This window comes from Nothoprocta perdicaria, unplaced genomic scaffold (assembly GCF_003342845.1).
Source record: "Nothoprocta perdicaria isolate Ctin4 unplaced genomic scaffold, notPer1 scaffold_9, whole genome shotgun sequence".
In the NCBI taxonomy this organism is placed as follows: Eukaryota; Metazoa; Chordata; class Aves; order Tinamiformes; family Tinamidae; genus Nothoprocta; species Nothoprocta perdicaria.
Genome location: NW_020456198.1, coordinates 9,146,351 through 9,167,320, shown reverse-complemented (window position 1 = coordinate 9,167,320; position 20,970 = coordinate 9,146,351). Strand labels below are relative to the sequence as shown.

The following is a 20,970-nucleotide window of genomic DNA, read 5'->3' as shown; positions in this document are numbered from 1 at the left end:
ACTGCACGTTCTGTACTGGAAAAGTACTGAGCACATTCGAGCGCGCAGTAATCTGCACTCTTACCTTTTTGTGCTTCTTCAAATCTATCGTTCTCTGCTAGCCACTGAGCATAAGGGACATAAACATCATCTTTGAATTCAGGATGCTTTTCAGTCAATGCAAAGGCCTGAAGCACAGAATAAATATATTTCTAGAATACTGCCCTATTTAAACAGTTAAAGGCTTTAGCATATTCCATAAGATCAATTTGCAATAAAAATATATAAGCAAAATAAAGATTACAGTTCATATTTTCTCCAATAAATATTAAACTAATGTCTTAAAAAAAGCAATCAAGAATAAAAGAAAAAAGTGAAGTCTAGTTAACAGTCCATTTTCTGAATCAGGGAAGCCTGAGCGCGTTATCTAGGCAATTTAGTACATTTCACAGCAAAAGACAAAAATATTTCCAAACCTATAATGTAAAGAAACTGAAGCAGCATTACAAAGGCAGCCTAGCTCAGCTCCCTGTACTCACTACCCCATCAAGACAGGACTGAATCTGTAATTTTCCAAAACATCCACAAAATCTGAGGTGTGTGGGGGGAGGGAAGGGGGGGTCTTCAGGCCTGTGGCACTTTGAAAATGTTATCTCAACAGCCTACACTGAGCCTAACTTAACGTGAAGGAACAGGAACAGAACTGCAGCGAGCCCAGCCGTGAAATGGGATGGTGCTGGCAGACCCACGTGCACCAAAGGAAGAAAAAAGAAAGTGAAGTAAGCAGAGCTTTGCCTAATCATAAGCCCAAATCCAATTACAGGGAGGAGTCCRCGCTAACACAACACACATTCAACAGATCTAAACTGTGCATAGGGTATTCTCACTCAGGCAGCTTATCCATATTATGAAAACAATGCAGTTCATAACAAGCTCTCATGATATAATTTATTGTTCTTGCGGGCTAGAAGCATCCCATTGATTTTCACAAGCATCAGGCCACCTAACTCAAGAAGAAATACAGGTGAGACCAAGACAGGCTCAACCAGGATACTTAAATAAATAAATAATTAAATAAAACCTCAGCATCACATTCTGGAGAAGCCTGTGTCCCTGCCTTGCCATTCACTGCAGGAGGAGCAGGGCAGATCAGCCTCATCAGACCTCAGTATCTGGACTAGAAGTAGCAGACGAGCCAGACATTTGTCTCCCTCTCTTGCAGTCACAGACAACAACTATTAGTGATTTTAAAGACAGCTGGGAACCAGAGGCACACTCACCTCTTCCCAGCGATGAGTCTCCACGTGGAGATCGATCAGCGCTTTCAGGTCACCAACCTTCATGTAGGTTTCTGCTGCATACCCAGGGTTATCAAGTTTCTTAAAATAGAAGGCGCATTTTGACAAAGGCTCACGCTCAGCTTTATCCAGTTTTCGAGCAATTTCAATTAACCTAGACACACACACGCAAAAAGATGTTTTAAGTTCTGCCTTTTAGCTTTGAATTATTTAGCAACTCTTCACTTTTAAACAGTTACTATTTGGTAATTATCACAATATAGCGTCATGCYGCACACTTTGAGCAGCTCTCAGTAACCATTCCAAGCTTTTTCTCTGGTTTTACAAAGGCCAGGGCTGCCCCTACCCGCTGCAGCGCGTGCGGCTCCAGCAGGCTTGCTGCGGCCGCAGCGGGAGGGCGAGCAGCTCCTGCACGGCCACGGCCACGCTGCTCCACCCTGACCTACAAAGGCTCCTTGAATAAATGCTACCCTACCCRGCAAACGGCAAACCAGAGGCAGGGATCTGAGCCTTTTTAGCAACTCAGCAAAACTCAAAGCAGAAGTTACGGCTGAGCAGAACTGGAGGCAGGAAGCGCTCCAGAAATTCTTTCTAGGAGTTCTGTGTCCCGGACAACTTCTCTACCTGCTTAATTAATATCCTTTAACGGCTTAAACCACAGAAATAGACTGCCACATATAAGCACTGGTGCGATGATTACTCTGAGAAGCTTAAGATATGCATATTTTAGAAGACAGTCTCATATTACAGATAAAACCATTCTTATCCATTTTGATCATTTTTATAACACATTTAAAATATTTTTAAAATCTTACCCTTTATAAATATTTTTTATTTTAAAACAAATATTCAAAAATATTTTAATACTTTACAATATTTAAAGATATTTTTAAAATATTTTGAACATTTTGATATGTTCTTTTGTTTTAAAAAATATTTTAAAATATTTTTATTGTGTTAAGTGGTTCAACTATAGCTCCACTCAATTTGACACAAATGAAGAAACATATCAGTCAAGCTTTGTTTTACTTAAAATTACACAGATTCGTTGGAGTGTTTGTTATGCCCTACGTTATCTCCATGATAGAACCAACACCTACATATCCACCCAGCCATGGTCTCCGCTGATTTCTATGGCCTTCATGTGCTCGCCAGCAGACAGGTACATCTCCACTGCTGCTTTGGGTTCGTTGATGTTCTTGGCCCAATCCGCTTGCTTTTTGATTAGCATCTTTGTATCTTTAGGGTCCCCAGACCCCAGAAAATCCTGAAATAGCACAAGAGAGCATTCTGTGTTACCTTCTGGCTATAAACACTATTATATTCCAAACTGTAAAGCACAAAAACAAAGACAATCAGGGGTCTGGAACATCTGCCCTACGAGGAAAGACTGAGAGATTCTAGGAAGGCCAGGAGAAGAATGATACAGATAGGTCGGAGGTAACACGTATGGCCCCATTTGATAACCTGGAAAGCTCACACTGCTGATCCTAGTTACTGTATGTGGATGCAAGCCACGATTTGTGCACGCTCTCCAAGACCATGACCTTCCAACACAAAAAAGTATCACTCAAAAACTTTAATACACCAATTCGAATATTCAAAGCAAGCCAAGAAAGCACTGCTTCATTCTTAAAGACAAACCTGCCCTCTCCTGAGTTAACAGCATTACATCCACTTAATCACATATTAGCGTCAGGATATCCAGTCCCAAATCCATAAAAGTCTGAAATCTCATTTTCTGCAAATGCATTTGATGATTATGTTATGATATATCAAAGAAGTTGTTTCATATCAAAGAAGTTGTTTCATAAGGACAAAGTAACAGTTGCTCAGAAGCGAGCAGGACTCCAATTACAGATTTTGGTCAGATTTCTGCCAACAATACAAACACCGAGTCTGGATGCTACAATGGTGAGCATTTTGGAAATATTTATGATCGTTTGTTCAGACTTACTCTGCCAATGCTGAAGCCTTGGCACCATATGGTTCACATATGGTGACATTCTGAGACAGATAAAAAGTACTTCAACACTGAAAGATGGATTAAGGGCAGTTTTGCTGTTAACAGAAGAGACTACTGTCCATTTAAATAGCCTTCTGAAATGAAAAATACCTTAATATCTTCTGAAACCACAAAAAAAAAAAGTGACAAGAGAAAGGGAATAAAAAGAGTACTCCATCCTCATCATTTATATCCAATTTTGATTCAAATTACCAAAGTGAAGAGAAAAAAAAGACCCTAGCAAGCTCCACAAAACAACTGTGTCACTGCCACATTCAACACTCACCACTTGCCCTGATGCAAAAGCACTCGGTAGGTAGAGAGCTGCACACAGGGCTTTGCACTAGCATTATCTACTCCAGCACAGCCCTAATTCTGAGTAACTATGATTAGCGATGATAAATGACTTGATGTTCTTTGAATGAGGCTAGAGAATTGAGTCAAACAGCATCTTTGATACCACTTTTATTTCTAGCTCAGCTCATCAAAAATAAGCTGGCATTTAAAAAAAAAAAAAAAAAAAAAAAAACACGAAAAACCAGCTCTTAAAGCGCACTGGTAGTGATAACAAGTCTGTGGTCGCATATCAGAAGTCTTCCCAACCTCTGCCTCTAGTCTGGACTCCCCGGTTGGAGCCAATCAAGGTCAAGCTCAACCACAAGCTATGAGCTTCTGAAAGGGTCTCTTTGCTTAATTCTGGCAGTATTTAAATCAAACAAACAAAACCTAACTTGCCTCAGAAGAATGCCTGGCAAGCAAGGGAGTTTCATATTCACATCCCTCCTCCTCGTCCCGCGTGTGTCCTGCACAAGCAGCTTCCTTCAGATGCTATTAAGCACCTTTCATTTCCTCTGCACGGAGTTACTCCCGGGGAGAGAGGCCACAGAACCTTTTACTCTGCCAGTTAAATATAGATACAACTACTGCTGGGAATCAAAAGGATGACGGATGGGATTTTCATCCACGAATTAAATTTAGGTTTGAGATGAATCAAAACACTGAAGCTAACCAAGACACGTAAGACAGAAACGGTGACAGAGGAAACTTCCAAAGCATTTATACTACAGGCTTGGAATAAAGATTTATCYGTAGCAGAATTTGTGCAATCTACGCCAGACCAGTTTATCTGCACGCTACGGCAAAGGCTTTGTCCTGTATCGCACAGGACGAGGCTCTGCTGCATGATGAGCGAGACTAAGCAGCGCACGCCTTCTCAGGGATTTTGATAAGAAAACACTATAGAAGAGTTAAAAGCCAAATAATCCTTTCCTATCACCATATAAAAATGCTACTTCCAAAAACTATTCCATTTATTTCTATATAGGAATAGTTTAATAAATGTCATAACTAATCTCTGGAAGCAAACTCTGATAAACAAAAATATACCAGATTAGTATATTATATACTTTGTAAAGTACATTAATAAGAAATGACTCAAATGCTTGTCTAAGTTCAAACTCTGAAAGATTTTTTTTTTTTATAATACAAAATACACAATGCACTCACCTCCACTTTGCATGTGTATTAAGCCATTATCTTTGGGAGACAAAAATATGAAGGGGAGCTCCTGAGCAATATAATGAGGTAGAAGCAGACACAAATCCTASACTTGCTGTTTTTAATAAAGAAAATTACCACAGACAAAACCATATAATCATAATAAAAAAGTCACCCTTGGTGGTATCCATCAAAAAAACAAAATAAAAATCCACTTAAAAGCTACGACTCCACAGATATGTTTGAGAAGACGGAAAGCAAAGTACCTCCAAAACTATGACTATGAAGAAAACAGCTACTATTACATATAGACACATACAGAAGATGCTTGTTTTGTCCCCATCTATAACCTGAGAAAATACTGGTAAGTGCAAAGCCACATTTTCCCCAGCCTTTTGTACTTTAAAACATTTACAGGTGCATTATTACTACTATTTTAATATTTATGGGTTTAAATACAAAGTTATGAAACATTACCTTTGCATAGTCAAACATGCGTAAATCAGAGTACATATCGAGGGCCAGGTTCTCATGTCCACTCTTTTTGTACAATTTAGCTGCTTCATGAAATTTGCCCTGGTAGGCATAAACATCCGCCAGGAACAGGTCATTGTTGCTCTCGCCGTGCTTCTTCCGCTCCTAGCCAGGAAAGGAGGCACGTGGGTATTGCAACTGAGCAGCACACAGTTCAGAAACAGCCACTGAAATATTAGTTTCTCAGGCTTGTATTTTAACTATTAATAAAAAAAATGTTAATAAGATGATAATCATGTCTCTCCTATATTTCTGATGAATTTATAATTAAAGGATTACATTCTTTCTTAATTTAAACTAGGAAGACCAAAATTAAATGTCACTATGGAACTAAGTGATGAAAAATCACTTCTTTTGATTTCATACGGAAAAAATCAACACATGCTATCATTATGCTATGTTATTTTAAAATAGGCATCTGATGGGTTCCTTATTTTCTCCCGCAGAACTCAGTAGCATGTAATTTGGCTAAATTAACAATGTGTGGGTGGGTACGGGGGAAAACAGGCATGAGAAATTGCTACCAATAAGCAGACTCAGAAGCACGGTAATGTGCCACTGAGTGCAAACAGTGTCCCCAGCGCTGTCCCCACAGACACGAGCTGGTGACTCYGGGCAGGCAGCGGCCGCCCCCAGGGCGCCTGCCCGTGCTGTGCTGCTCGCTGCAGTGGCAGCTTGGCACACTGGGGACGTTGCCCACGCGCACAGTCACCAAGAGGTCGTCTTGAAAGAGTTTACACTACCAAATCTGAAAGGTGCTGGTGAACATAGAGAATCTGGGGCAAATCATTGGAGCTTTGCCTAAGATTTATTATTTTACTGGTGCTCCCAACTGTAATATCCCCCTGTTGAACCTTCTGATTTCTTAATTAAAGATTCAATTCCTATATTATAGTAACTGCCTTCATAAGCACTATAAAAATGCATTTATATTGAAACTCTAGGCCAGGTTTGATGCAGTATTTCATTAATTAAGTGTATGTCAATATATCACACTAGACAAAAGCAGAAGAGAAAAAACTCATGGAACCAGCAGACAATTTGGACACACAAGCAAGCTGCTGTGAGCCAAGCTCTGCAGTGAGATTCAGAAGCCAGCGACGTGGGGATCGGGGCCGTTCCCCATGTATGCAAGTGCAAACTGCTGCTGGCACAGGGAATGCAGCCAACAGTCCTTCTGGGCACTGGCACTCATCAGAATGATGCTTATCAGGCTAATATTAAAAGTTCCTTCTTCAGAAAACTTGGTAAAGAATTTTCAGAAGATTTTTTAATACCATTTTGGGAAGATTTCACAGAAATTTGACAGATTTAGAGACCTGGAAGTTGCGTTTCTACTGTCATCAGTTAAAGAAATGTGTCATTACTAGGAAGAATCTGTCATATTAACGGCATATGTGCGCCTAGTTACACCCTTACAAGCCTAAAAAAGAATCCAATATGCCACAAGAAAGACTAATCAGTGATGTAGACCACTCAGGAGCTTTTCAAGAAGTCTGAAAATAAGTTTATGTCCATTTAGAAAGGGAATGAATCCTTCTGATTCAACAGAATATGGCAATACCAGCATATCCTCGGTAGAGACAGATGTGGAAAAATACATGTAGAAAAGTTACCACTGGCAAGAGAATGCTATTATCTGTGTATCTGCCTTTAAATAAGTGATTCCCACTCCAAAGCTTCATCCTATTTAGACACCAAGAAAAGTTAACCACAACCAATAGCTGCCTGGCATTTTGACAGAACCAGAACGGCTCTGAAAAATGGGAGACAAGGATTGTATTTTTAAGAGATGGTATAAACGCAATTAGCATGTGAAAGCAGAATCCCCTGGCCATCTCAGCCCAGATCTTCAAACGAAGTATGGCCGTGTGGTCTTTGTGGAAGTACAAGCGATGGCATGTCTTCTAACGTACTTATGACAGACAGCATTGTCTAACGAAATTTTATCAAGTGTGAAAAGAATGAGAGCTAGCGATTAGAGCACAGCATGGAAGTAAGGAAACCCAAATGCTGTTTCCACTTGTCACTGACTTGTCATGAGATCCTGAATTTGTCATTTTATTTCTCTGGGCCTGTTTCTGTCTCTGCGAAAAGAAGATAATAGTAATTACCTACCTCCAGGGGGTAGGGAAAGGCTTAATTAACTCATGTTTATAAAGTATTCTGTAGTAAGCTGCATTACTGCAGCAGCATTTTACCAACTATTAATTGAATATTGAAGATTTTTCCAGTTTTTCTAAAGGTTCCTAAGTTTCATACAGTTCACTGCCCCCAGGCCCACCTTTCCCCATAAGTTTCAGTACTGAGTTTACTGTGACGGATGCTCTTAGACCTGATGCTGTCTCCAGTGCCCTCTTACCTCAATGCTGCTGATCAATTCTAAGTATCTAAGGTCTCGTACTCTGGTAAATGCCTATTGAAAAGAGAAACAAATGGAATTAACTTCAAAAGCCCACAAGTCAGCACAATTTTGTTAAACAGAAGTCAAGCTGTAGAAGGATGAATGAGATAGACAAGCAAACACCACGTTTATCTTCATGCAAGGAGGACAGACARAAATACGTTGGTTTTATGCTTGTGCAGGCCCTAACCTACTGAGTTCTGACTACAAGTGAGGTCCCCAAGCATTCCAAAAAGTAACACAAYGGTACAATCCAAACAGTTTATCACTGAAAGCAAACAGCACAGGGACTCACAGGCATATGTATGTCAGTCCTCCAAGGAATGCAAAATGCCATTAAAAATATTACATACTTTCATCCCAGTTATTTTACATCCTTTACATTTTAACCATGAGGTATGACACACATGAACGAATTTAAGGAAATATTACAAGGTAGAACACATAAATGACTGTACTGATGAAGCATAGTGAAGATGCTTATAGCTTTTTTATGTTGTTTTGAAAAATTCATCACAGAATTAGTCCAGAGAGAAGKAAGGGAGGAATAAGGCAAAAGAACAGTGAGACAGCGTAATATGTTTTGCAAACAGAGATAAACGTACAACCCAAAGTCCCAAGTGGCAAAACGATGTGCAAGTTTGCACAGCTTAGTGCTTATTCTAGATATGTATCAAAAAAATAGAAATTTAACTCTTTGGGCAGTACATTCATGATTCTAAGCAAACTCAAGCTCAGGAGGGCACCGAATATTCTGCTTACAGCAGATCAGACTAGGAACTACAAGAGYCTTTAATGTCAAGAAGCTGCTTTTGTTCCAATTAATCTGCTCTAATTCTAAGAGGACACTACTTAAAAATGCCAAGGAGGCACAAGAAAACTTCTTTAAGAGTATCTATTTACATAAAGCCATCTATGAAACTGGAAGGGATTATTCTGATGCCACTATAAAAACAAACAAACAAAAAAATCCATATTTAATTTCCTAAATATAAATAAATAAAAATATTGTTTTGTAAAGGATGCCTCCCATTGCAGGCCATTCCCCGCGTATTTTTAGATCGTTTTGTCCTCCATGCAGTATTTATGACGTTGGACTTGGTTTGACCTCTCCTATTCACTGAAACGCAGCAAGAGGCAACGGGAAGCGCGCTGTGCCAGGGGAGCGCCGCGGCGGGCAGGGCGCTGCGCCACGGGGAGCGCGGCCGCTGGGAGTGCCGSCGCGGGCAGCGCGGCCGTTGGAAACGCTCTCCCGGAGCCGTTGGAAACGCTCTCCCGTGGGCAGGGCCCTGTGTCCCGGGCAGCGTGGCCGCTGGAAGTGCCTGGGCACTACGGCTACGGGCAGGGCGCTGCGCCACGGGGACCGCCGCTGCTGGGAGTGCAGCCAYGGGCAGCGCRGCCGTTGGAAACGCTCTCCCGGAGCCGTTGGAAACGCTCTCCCGTGGGCAGGGCCCTGTGACCCGGGCAGCGTGGCCGCTGGAAGCGCTCTCCCGCGGCCGCTGGAACTGCCCTCCCGCGGGCAGGGCCCGGTGGCGCGGCCATCCCGCCAGACTCCCCGCCAAGGGCCGCCCCGGCGCCGCCAGGGGCTGCCCCCGCGCGGGACCGCGGCCGCGGCGCCCGCAGCGCGAGCGGGGCCGCCTGCGAAGGGCTCTGGTGCCGCCTGGCGGCCGCTACCGCCGCCCGCCGCGCCCGGCCCGCCAGCCTCTGCCAGGGCGAGCGACGGGCCGTCCTTGGACCCCGCGATGGAGGGACCCGGCCTTGGGCGCCCCCCGCCACCGAGGGCCCCGTCCTTGGCTTCCCCCATGGCCAAGGGGCTTTGATTCAGAGCGAGGCTTCAGGAGGGAACTCCTACTTTCCTCCTTCCACCGGGGTCTCCCCATAAGCTCGTGCACGTACCACAGACCAGTGTTTCCCTTGGTGTCTAGGCTACCGCACGAGCTCAGCCTGAGCAAGCTCTTAACGCAAGATCACCACTCCGCAGTCCAGCAGAAGAACAAAGGAATTACAGCCTTTCTGCGGTGTACGTGGAGAGGTGCTTTACCTTTTTAGCAGTTTCGAACTCCAGCCCTTCCARAGCTTCCATGGCCAGCTCTCGCCAGTCGGCGTCGGTTACTCCCAGACACGCTATTTGATAGGCTTCCCGAAACATTTTCCGCTCCAGATATTGGTACATCGGGGCAGACTGAGGATTTAATAAAAATGTTCATCAGGAAGCATAATACTGATATATATTAGTGAAATTATTTAGCTACACTGAAGAGAAAAATAAATACATAAAAAAGAGTTCTAATCCCAATCATCATCARAGAACATACACTTTAGTATTACAAACAGAATAATATTCTGGAGAATATAGTTGTATATTTTTATACAAGCTGTATCTTGGACTCTTTTCACCTCTTCCATTGCCATCTTTTCTGCAGTATGGAAAGAACTTCAAGCAGCCTGTACATGCACTAGACATTCAGACTAAAACATATTGCTTAAATGTTGCCTAAACATGTCTCGAGAAACCAACAATAAGACAGTAACTGATGTACTCATCGGAAAAATGAAATGACAACCCAAGGAAGCTACACAGAAAAAAAAAATACGGGAAGAGATAATAATGGAACTATATCACAGCTTTGATTTTAAAGGAGAAACAGAACCAACGATCAGCAGCAGCAAAAAAAGAAAAGAAAAAAAAAAAACAGATTAATTAAAAAAAAAACCATGAAGGATAACTTCAGGGGCGATGAGAGAAGCCTGAACTGCAATCATTCAGTTAATAGAATGGAATACTGGTAACTTTCAGAAAAGCCTCTTCATTTCTTAAACATTGATGTTTATTAAATGTAAAGCATGGATGGCTTAATGAGATTAAAGGATTACCTGGGGAACTTCAACAGCTGACATTGAAAAAACATGAAGACAGAAGATTTTGGAGCCGTTGTATCCCACAACAAAGCCTTGAAGTTTTTGCTGATGGACAGGGAAGTTACTAGCTTTGATATTGAGGTAACCCCCTCCAGAAAAGCAGAGCATATCCTCACACTGCGCGTTCCACGCCACGCTATTAGCATTGGGTTCCTAATGAGCAMAATAACGGGTGGTTACAACAGATGCAATCACACCTCCTTTCCCAAGAAGCTTGTCTTTCAGCTAGAACATCTGACATGTTGCAGAGCCTGGGTATATACATGTGCAGACACACACGAACCCACTTTCATTTGCAATATTCTAAAGACTAGTATACTGCTAAGCAGATCTACAGGACATATTTTGCATTTCAATAAGCAGTTATAGTTGTCTTTCCTTTGTTGAGAGTACAGATCACGAACAGAATACACAGACTGCAGGATATACAATATTCCACAATAAAACACTGCTGGCTAGCTGTCACATTTAATTAATACTTCTTCTGTCTGTCACAGARTGAAAGTTATAGATCGTATCTTTGTAGCACTTTATACTTTCTATCCCATGTTCTCTGAAAACATTTCACCAACATGAAGGGATGAATCCTTAGAGTGACTGTTAAATTGCCAGTAAGGCAATTCATTTTATAGTCTGGGAATAAACGAGGGACAAAAGTTTAAGCTTTAATTCTGTTCTTACTGATGAAAAAGCTAAACCACTCATTAACTTTAATACTTCAAAGGGAACTGGGACAGTTCCAAATTAACCTGAAAAGGTCACATTTTTAAGTACTTCTTAGCAGCTGTTGGTCTTCCACACCTCCTGCATAATTCATCATCTACTTTCTCCAGAAGGGTAGTTATGATGGAGAAATAGATCACAATTAAATCCTACACTGTCCCATTAATGGCAACTGTATGAATTTCTGTATACCACTATTTCTTGCAATATTCTATGCTTTTAAAAATAATAAGACTTGGAATTTTACCTGAAACAACAACTCTTTGGTATGAATATCATATACTAAGCAGGTATCATTTTCATCAACCACTGCCAGCTTGTTTCGAGATGCACTCATATCCAGACAGCGCACAGCTGTGGCTTGCTTCAATAGGACGATTGCAAAGACATTATCGACAAATATCTTCAAGATCTGGAGATATATGAAATCAAAGTCAGCCCATGAAAGTTCCCTAAAACCAGAAATTGCACAGCAGGTGCCAACTCTAGTGCTACTGAAAATATATGACTGCAACTGTACTAGGAAATAAAATTAGAGGGAATGCTTTCAGTTTGAGATATTTTGACAGAGCTTGCTTCTACATATTCCAGTTTCAAGCCCATACAAATAAAACATATGTCATACATACTGTCTTTAGTAGCGTTCCCCTTGCTGAACAATTATATAAATACAATATGTTGGGAATGCATACGATATATACAGAAGGGAAGGGATCTCTAATTCTTTCCTCATCCTGTTTTCTATATCATTCACCTCTAGGTTTCAGTTTGCAATTCTCAGCTAATTGGCTTGTGGAAGAGACGGATGTCACCTCTAAAGCATGCAGGGCTTCCCAAGTGGTCACCAAGCACACCCCCCACACCCCTCTGGGAAGCCAAACGTTCTCTCAGCTTACCAACAACTCCACTTCTGCCAGCTGTTCCTAATAACACACAGACTTAAGACCAGGTCAAACATGCCTGTCTGAATCTTGTAACCATTGAACACGAAGCACGGAAGCAACTATTTTTTAAGAACAAGATGAGACTCAGCCAAATAATATTCTTGGTTGTATATGAATATGCTGCTTCTAAGTTCTCCTCCAAAGAGCATAAACCAGATTCTATTTGCATTCAAAAATATATACCAGATATAATGCATTACCTGACCATTCTTTAGACCAACTAAGAGACCTTCTCTTCCTGGAGGTCCTCCAATTACTTTAATGTAACGAATAAGCGATTCCATCAGCCATTCTCGTTCTTTAATGCCACTAAATGAGAGGCACTGTAATCTTTTCTCCTGAGGACATAATTTACAACATATTGCATGGTGGTATAAAGAAAACTGTTTCTCCTCTGATATGCTGTATTTATATCTATGCTAATGTGTCTGCTACTTTTGCACATAAGAATGAGAAAGTCAAAAGTCTTAGCTATTCAGTACTAAAAATGTGAACACTTTTTTCTAGCAGTCCTCCCTCGCTCTTTCTCCTCCCTGCCCCATACAATAAATAAATAAATAAATAAATTCCCTATATTGCTGGACTGGGGAGGAATGTATGAAATTCTCTAGAATTTCACTGAGATAGAGTCCCATGTGCAAGGCCAGCGCTACTGCTTAACAGCACATGGGACCCTCAGATTACAACACACTACATGTCACATTGCCTAGTAGCAATATTTTTTTTTTCATGGTACTAATCTTATTTTACCAGCTTCCTGGATAACTGTCTTCAAGTTAATTGTCTTTAAAAAAGTACATACCTGGCATAAAATAATGTGAGCTGAACACACAACCAGCAAATTGCATTCAAATTTCTTTACTATTTTTTCTTTCACTCGATAATACATGTCTGAAGAATCATCTGAGTATAATTCATAAATTAAGATTTTCTCTGGCATCTGGATTGCTAATCTGTTTTTGTAGATTGCAATTTTCTTTACAAGTTCTCTGCCTTTTATCCTAACTAGAGAGAAAGAAAAAAAAATATAACATAGTGATGGCTGAAATTAAAACAAAAGATTAAAGAAAAAGACCTATACTAAAATCAAACCCTCCTAAAAGCACCTCTAAATTTAAAAGCAGATTCTTGCTAGGATGTTTGTTGTTTTGAATCACTGTAATCTCCTATCCATAGAACTGATCACAATTTATCATCCATTATTTGTCAACAGTATGTTCTGGAGCGATACCTTGATCCCRTGACATAGAAATTAATAATATGTAGACACAATATTAGCACAAATCCTTGAGGCTGTTAAGTAAGAGAGAAAAATCCTAAATATGATGTACAGTATTTTTACCTTATACTCTCAGAGATTAAATCCTTATCTTAAAAGCTGCTGCCCCTCCCAGTGTCCTTGCAAATCCCTGCACCTTTCACTAAGCTTGTCAGTGCTGATCCTCCAGAATCCAAGTCTGCATTTTCATCCTGCCAAGAGGATTCTGCAATTTTACTGTCAATGTGACAGCCATCTCTCTGGCAAATGTAACATATATTCCAAATATTGTGATGGGTATTAATTGGGGGAAAAATATACCAACCTAATGAGATTGAAGCTTTGATTTGATCGGAAGTGCAAAATTACCTTTTTGTTCAGTGATGAGATGCTGGACAATAACATCTGTCATGTTGTCTCTATAAGCATATCTATCTTTATAAAGGCCATGAACTGTGCTGAAAATCAGCTGRTAAAAGGATATTGTCCCATCTTGGCATCCAACTGCCTGAACAAAAGGAGAAAATACTTCTAGTTCATTGACAGAGATAGGTGAGAATTGGCAAAATTGGTAGTATTTATATGAGCATTATGTTCCTTATCCTTGCATAATGTATAGGCTGGTACCACGACACACTGCTTGCACTACAGCTGCTGTTGAACTGAGCAGTGCAAAATGAGGACTGTTCTCATTATAGACCATGTATATATATCTCCCCTTAAAGAAAAAAACAATGTACCATGGCTCAGGCGATACAGGATGCATCACAGCTGCATCATACACACTTTCCCACTTTCCACAAGGTACATGCTAAAAACCCAAACAGATATGTACGTTTTCTTTCTTTGATGGAATTATACACAGCCAATCTATTACAAACTATTTAAATGCATTAAGTGCCTTGACACCTGCAAGGAGGAGTTACACTCATGTATTGCCTTCTGGTAGCCTAACTCTTACTTCCTCAGGATATGTTTGATTTCAGGGGAAGCTTTAGGAGCTCACGGAACAACCCTTAAGATTTTGCTGCCACAGTAAGGATGACTAAACTAGGCAACAGAGATTGAAATTCATAGATGTACCTTACATGACAAACTCTCTATGAAAAGGTCAATAAAATGGACCTACTTACCACATAGTTGGAGTCTGGTTTAACTTTGCATGTCCACACCCAACTGCTTTGCTCTCCTATGGTACCAAGACGCACCCCATCCTTCGTGAAGAGGGAAACTTGTTTATCTGAACCTCCCAGTAAAATATATTCTCCTTTAGTAAAATAGCTGACACAGCAAGGATCAAAATTGAGTATTCTGTCCTTTCCAATCTACAAGGTAAAACAAAAGATCAAAACCAACAAAAGGATCCTCCCCCATTAACTGATTGAAAGAAATATACAGAAGTTCTGTATGGGCCAGTAAATTACACTGAAAAAGTCTATGAAGTTGCAAATTTAATACAAGAACTAGAGTTGCTACGAAGGAAATGAGTTGCAGGAAAAGACAATCAGAAAACAGACTCAAAAATCATCTCAGGGCCAGGAAACATTTCATGTAGCTAATAAAGCATTAATACACAAATGCTTTTTAAGCAAAAGACAGAACAGAATCAGAAACACCCTGCCATTCCAAAACGTACCTGTTTGCCACTAAGTTGATAAAAGGAAAGTTTTTGACCCCAGTCTGCCACGGCTAAGATATCATTGTGTTCATCTCTATGAAATAAATAAATAAATAAATAAATTATACAGTATTTTTACAGTGAGTAATTCATAAGTCTCTTAGAAGGTAGAACTAGGTAGCACAATAGCAGGATATATTTCACATAGGTTTTATTTTGTGCCCCAAAGTGGCTTTAAATGGCAAGGTACATGTACCACCCTTTTCAAGAGCCACCCCGGCACAGGAACGCCTGTGAAGCTTGGCACCCCGCTCCACAGTGTGCACGGGTGCTACGCACCTCCTCACAGAGGGGACACGAAAGCTAACGATCCCCCAAACAAACGAAGCATCCGGGCCTGACTCCTGGTCTTGGTTACAGTGCTACAAAGCCACTGTAACAAAGTCTGTACAGCAGAGCAAGAGAGAACTACAGTTATGAGTTAGTAAGAAGAAGAAATTTGCTCCTGGAGAGCAGCAGCAGGCTGAGGAAAGGCCCCAGGTCTCGCCTTGTCAGCCTGCTGCTGACAAGGCCGCCTGTCGGTGGCCTGACAGCCTGCTCGGCTCGGGCACAGCCCGGGAGCCGCCTGTCCAGCACCTCTCACCCACGGAGAGCAGGACRGTAACTGAATCTCCTGCTGTAAAGAATGCTTCAAGCTCAACAAAACCAAAACAGATTAAAAAACAAACACCCCACACCATTAATAAAAAGTGAATCGTTTAAGCAGCCACCTTCTCTTTGTTCAATGAGTGATGCATGCATCTATGGAGGGGAAAAAAATAACGTGCAATCAGATATTTAAGAATTATTCCATAATGAACACAAATGACCACAACAGATTAAGACTGTTAATTAAGACTGTTGTACAGACTGTTGTACAGACAACTGCTAATTCAGATTTTCCTAACTTCTGAACATCTGCTTTTGTAAACTGGATAATACCCCTTCTCTTTGGTTCTTTTTATAAATTACCACTTTGCATAAATTATATAGGTTCCTTTGAACTTTCACTCACAAGTTGGAATCCCTAGGGCTCTCTTCTTCCTCATGCTCCTCTTCCTCTGTATCACTACACTGACTACTGCCAGGCCTGGAGTTCAGTACTGGTAACTCCTCTAAATAGCTGTGAACTGACTCCTCTTCATCCTCATTTGCTCTATTCCAAAAATTCTCCCACCTACTGCAATATTAATTGTTTATTCACATATTAGTTTGGGACAAAATTATTTCTGAATTGAAGTATAAACTCCCCTCCCCTGCCCCTTCCACCCCCCCCAACTTCCAGTCCAAAAGAAACCCACCAAAAAGAAACAGAAGACATAAATGGAGTGTTTCTTGAAACCCAACTAAAATTTATTCCCAGTTTTTACATTAATTAAAGACTATCAGCAAAGTCAGCCCCCAACATATAGACACTACACAAATAAAATGTAGTTGCCAATAATTTGTTTCAGCGGGGATAAAAGTCAAGCCTTTCTACAATCAATAAACCAAGGATTATTTGTTGAGCGTGAAAGGATGAAAGGGAAGAATGAAATTATTTACCTGGATGGATTCCAACAAATTGACCATATTGGAGAAGCAGCACCCCCTGTACGCTCTATTTTCACTTTCTCTTCACCATTTTTATTTCTTATGCTGACAATGCCGTTGAACATCCCCAAAGCAAGGTATTGGCCATCATTTGTCCAGCTGATAAAACACACATGTGTTGAAAAGCAAACTTCTAAAAACAAGCAGCAGGACTGTAGGATGGTACAGCCTACCCAAACAGGGATAAGAGACTGAAATAGAGTTTTAAGAGGGAGTTCTGGGAGATAGCCAGTAATTCTAGTTTGTTTTTGAATCCAAATCCACATTTATGGCAACAGCATGCATTATAGCAAGAACACTTTATTATATGCACACAAACAAAAAAAACCAGGAATAACGCTAAGCTATCATCTGCTTGCGATACTTGTATCGTGCGCTCACACATTTTTTGATGACAGTGCTGGCAGTAGACCAAACTGCTTTAAAAAACACATTTAAAACAGTGATCAGCAAAACACATCAGGCTGGGACAGAGGACCAGAGGACCCCCTTTCTGTTCTTGTCTCTACCGTAGTTAGCAGGGAGACTTCACACAAATCATTGTACCCTTGCCTTAGGTTCCCCATAATATCTGCTTCTCCCGCAAAAACCACCAAGATGAAAGGCAAAAGGCACAATACAAGAAAGAACATATTTTTTGATAAATAATAGTCAGATTGCTACTACAGTATGATTGCTATTCAAACACTATAAAGATGAGAATGGCAAGGCAGCAGTAAGTACGTAATGCTACTGAAGAGCAAGTTATGAGAGCCCCACTTCACCCTCCTGCTTACTGTCTCTGTATGTGTTTACTTTATTTGAACTTGTTTCTCTAAGCGTGCRTATTAAGGTTTGCAATGAAACTAGCCTAACACAGGCAATCGTTAAAACTTACCTACAGCAGGTAATCTTACTGTTAGTTTTATGTTTGGAGACTGACTTCTGTTCAGGAGACCACAAACCTTCATCAAAACAAATAAAAAACACAGTAAACTACAAGCAAGCACAGATCAGCGCTGAGATTAGAAACATATATTGACAGAAAACTCATTTTGGATTTCAGAGGGATCAATATCTCAGTCACTTCCAGAAGGATTATTTAAATAGACAGTATTCATCAATAAATGGAAATAAAATCCATCTAAATATAATAGAACAAGCATCTCTGGAAAAGTCACAGTATCTATGGTATATTACTACACAGCCCTTTGCAACTGTGTTTGAGTGAGTTAAAAACACATCCAATGCTCCTTTGTCAGGTAACAGTATCTTCAAACCTCATCTCTTCACAATAAGAACTGTATTTATCCATGGTTAGCTTCACTCTTCTGTTTAATAGAATTTACTGGTTTAATGGAAAAGTAAGAAGAAGACATACCAAAATCACTGGAAGAGCAGGACGCCAACTGATGAGTAAGAGGATTGTATGAAACGCACTGTATAGAGTCATTATGCCTAAAATAAAGTTACAATCACATTTCAATAAATCATTCTTAAATATCTCATTTTCTAACTTTCAGCAAGATAGCCGAAAGGCTTGCCAGATGCCGGAAATAATTAGATGAGCTTATATTACATCAAATTAATCTGCAATTACTGTAAACTAGATCAATAACAAAATTTTAAAAACAACCATCGTTAAATGGAGAATTTGGTATGTTTCATCAAGATGAGCTAAAAATGTAGGTAGACAGTGGTTTGTGAAATGTGATTAAAGGTCATGGCCAAATTCCAAAGTACAATTGTATATAACAACTTCAACAATAATTATACGCACACAGGCAGAAACAGACTTGAAGACATAGCTTGAGAGATGACAAATAAAATAAAGCCAAAAGGAAAGCCCCTATCCTTATCTTTAGTTTGGTCTTTGAACTAGAATTATATTAATTTCGTTTACTACACAAGATCAGAATCATTCTGTTTCATCCCCTCTCAACCTATACAGATATCTCCCAGCTCTCTGCCAGCCCTCTAAATTCATTAGACCTTTATCTAGGCTTTGCACCCTCTTTCAAGCCTTTAATTACTTTTCCTACTTTGGAGATACTTTGTTCCTCTCCTCCTTCCCCTCCCTGTTCCTGCTAGCCTTTTCTCTGACCCCAGTTAACCTTCTTCCTTTTCTAAAATCACTTATTCTTTGAGTCCAGAAATTCATAACCAAAGCCTGCATTTGAGAGGCACAGAGTTAAGGGGATCACTAGAGGGATCACTTACGTGTATTTCAGAATTCCTTCTAACTTTGAAGTCCAAATTATCACACTTTTATCTGCTGAGCCAGATGCAAACCGCTTGCCTAGGAATTAAATATAATTTAAGTCTCACAAATTTCAGAATCACTTTCATTTCAAGTACTCAACCAGAGAGAGAGCAAAAAGTTCTTGAACTTCACAAGGCTCAAGCGATAAAGGGCCTAACACTGCAAGTGTCTTTGCGCGGCTGCGCTTCCCCATTTACACAGAACTCCTTATTTTCTTTCTCCCTCCGAGCAGTCCGGGCTGAGCCCTGCAGCGCAAACCTCGCTGCAGCCCCGGAGCGCTGCGGCTGCTGCATTAACCCAAAACATAGCCTTAAACCACGGGCACGGAAACGCAGCACTGCCTTCTGCATGCACTGCCACAATGCACTTCAAACCCAACACGGACACACCACAGATGTTCAAAATGCAATCACTAAAAACATCTGGATTACGACATTTATCAGTTTTCAATAGCAAAGGGAAAACATTGTGTGCTTTACAGACTGGAATAACAAAGACTCCCAAAATGATATTTACCATCTTTAGCATAAGCCACACAGTAAACAGTGTCCTTATGTCCTTTCAAAGGCTGAATTAGGGTTCCATCAGAAGTATCATATACCTATATAAACAAGAATGAATATTAAACTTCAATCCTCCAACGAGTTTATAGAAGCAAGGGCTAAAACTGTAAAACAAACAAAAACATGCACAAACACGATTATGCACTTGTTTTCGCGCTTGCTTTCCTGCATACACGCCACATTATTATTTCTGTAGGACAAGACAATAGAGGGCATTTTAAAATGCACGAGCACCCTTCCTTGCAGTGTCGCTTCTCACCCCGCGCCCGGGCGGAAGGAATACGGATCGCGAGCAAACTGCACGCGCAGAAGACGGGTCCGAACAGCAGGTTCGCCCAGCCTGCTYTGCTGGGCGGTGTTTCCTACCTGGGGTCATTCACAAGCCCAGCTGGCTGCGGGCAGGGGCCGTCGCTGAACTGGCCGCGCTGCGAGCGGAGGGGCGGCCGCTGGCAGGGGCTGCGGGACACACGGCCTGCATCGTCCCCATGGAGCAGCGCGGCCTCCATCGTCCCCGCGGGGCAGCGCGGCCTCCATCACCCCCCGCAGGGCAGCGCGGCCTCCATCAGCCCCCACAGGGAAGCGCAGTCTCCATCGTCCCCTGTGGGGCAGCGCAGCCCCCACCACCCCCCGCGGGGCAGCACAGCCTCCATCACCCTCACGGGGCAGCACAGCCTCCATCAGCCCCCACAGGGAAGCGCGGCCTCCATCACCCCCCGCGGGGCAGCGCGGCCTCCATTGGCTCCACAGGGCACCGCGGCCTCCATCGCCCCCGCGGGGCCCCTGCTCGGGGCTTCTCGCCTCCTTTCACGGGATTTCCACAGAACTTGTATCAAGGCGGGATTTGTCTGTGTCTCTGTGGGAACCTGGTCTGCGGGGTAGCGGGTTCAGGCGCGCTCGGTGGGGTAAGAGGGGCACGATAAGGCAAAGAGCGTAAAGGCCTTTAYGCCTGGAGATAAAGCAGAGAACAAAACTGGCAAGAAACGTCAGAGAGCGTCGAAAGCCTGCGCAGCCACAGCACGTGAAGCACACGGCGACGAGAGGGTTTTGTGGGTTCACACGTGGGAACCAACGCCGAGGGRTCCGCCCCCACAGCGCGAGCGCGGCGGACCGGGAGTCCTACCAGCAGCTTATTCCCGGCCGCTATGATCAACTGCGTGCCGTCCGGCTTGAACGCAAGGTCGTAGATACTGCGGAAACAGAACAGACCAAACCGGGCCGCGTTACGGGTCGGGGCCGCGTGCGCCCGGAGGCCGGAGGCCGGAGGCCGGCCCGCCCGCAGCGCCGCGGCCGCGCTCACCACTGCTCGGCCTTGTCGCGCCAGGTGAGCGCGGCCCGCATCGCCCCGCCGGCGCCT

At 42.0% G+C, this 20,970-nt stretch overlaps 1 protein-coding gene across 2 annotated transcripts in view; it reads right to left on the bottom strand.

Annotated features, from left to right (window-relative positions):
* Positions 1-20,964, bottom strand: part of IFT122 (intraflagellar transport 122) — a 30,114-nt gene extending 9,150 nt beyond the window's left edge. The window contains exons 1-21 of one of the 2 annotated variants that reach the window (XM_026052534.1): positions 20,914-20,964; positions 20,737-20,803; positions 19,570-19,654; positions 19,011-19,089; positions 18,172-18,248; positions 17,689-17,755; positions 16,764-16,910; positions 16,234-16,398; positions 15,198-15,273; positions 14,695-14,886; positions 13,931-14,069; positions 13,106-13,308; positions 12,504-12,641; positions 11,607-11,771; positions 10,592-10,789; positions 9,759-9,899; positions 7,676-7,729; positions 5,257-5,418; positions 2,378-2,544; positions 1,260-1,431; positions 65-167 (exon numbers count right to left, since the gene is read on the bottom strand). In XM_026052534.1, coding sequence (XP_025908319.1) covers positions 65-167; positions 1,260-1,431; positions 2,378-2,544; positions 5,257-5,418; positions 7,676-7,729; positions 9,759-9,899; positions 10,592-10,789; positions 11,607-11,771; positions 12,504-12,641; positions 13,106-13,308; positions 13,931-14,069; positions 14,695-14,886; positions 15,198-15,273; positions 16,234-16,398; positions 16,764-16,910; positions 17,689-17,755; positions 18,172-18,248; positions 19,011-19,089; positions 19,570-19,654; positions 20,737-20,803; positions 20,914-20,954 — 2,638 coding nt within the window. In that variant the 5' untranslated portion in view covers positions 20,955-20,964. The remainder of the gene's footprint in view (positions 1-64; positions 168-1,259; positions 1,432-2,377; positions 2,545-5,256; positions 5,419-7,675; positions 7,730-9,758; positions 9,900-10,591; positions 10,790-11,606; positions 11,772-12,503; positions 12,642-13,105; positions 13,309-13,930; positions 14,070-14,694; positions 14,887-15,197; positions 15,274-16,233; positions 16,399-16,763; positions 16,911-17,688; positions 17,756-18,171; positions 18,249-19,010; positions 19,090-19,569; positions 19,655-20,736; positions 20,804-20,913) is intronic. The other variant, XM_026052535.1, reaches the window with a different exon arrangement.
* Positions 20,965-20,970: the final 6 nt, after the last annotated feature.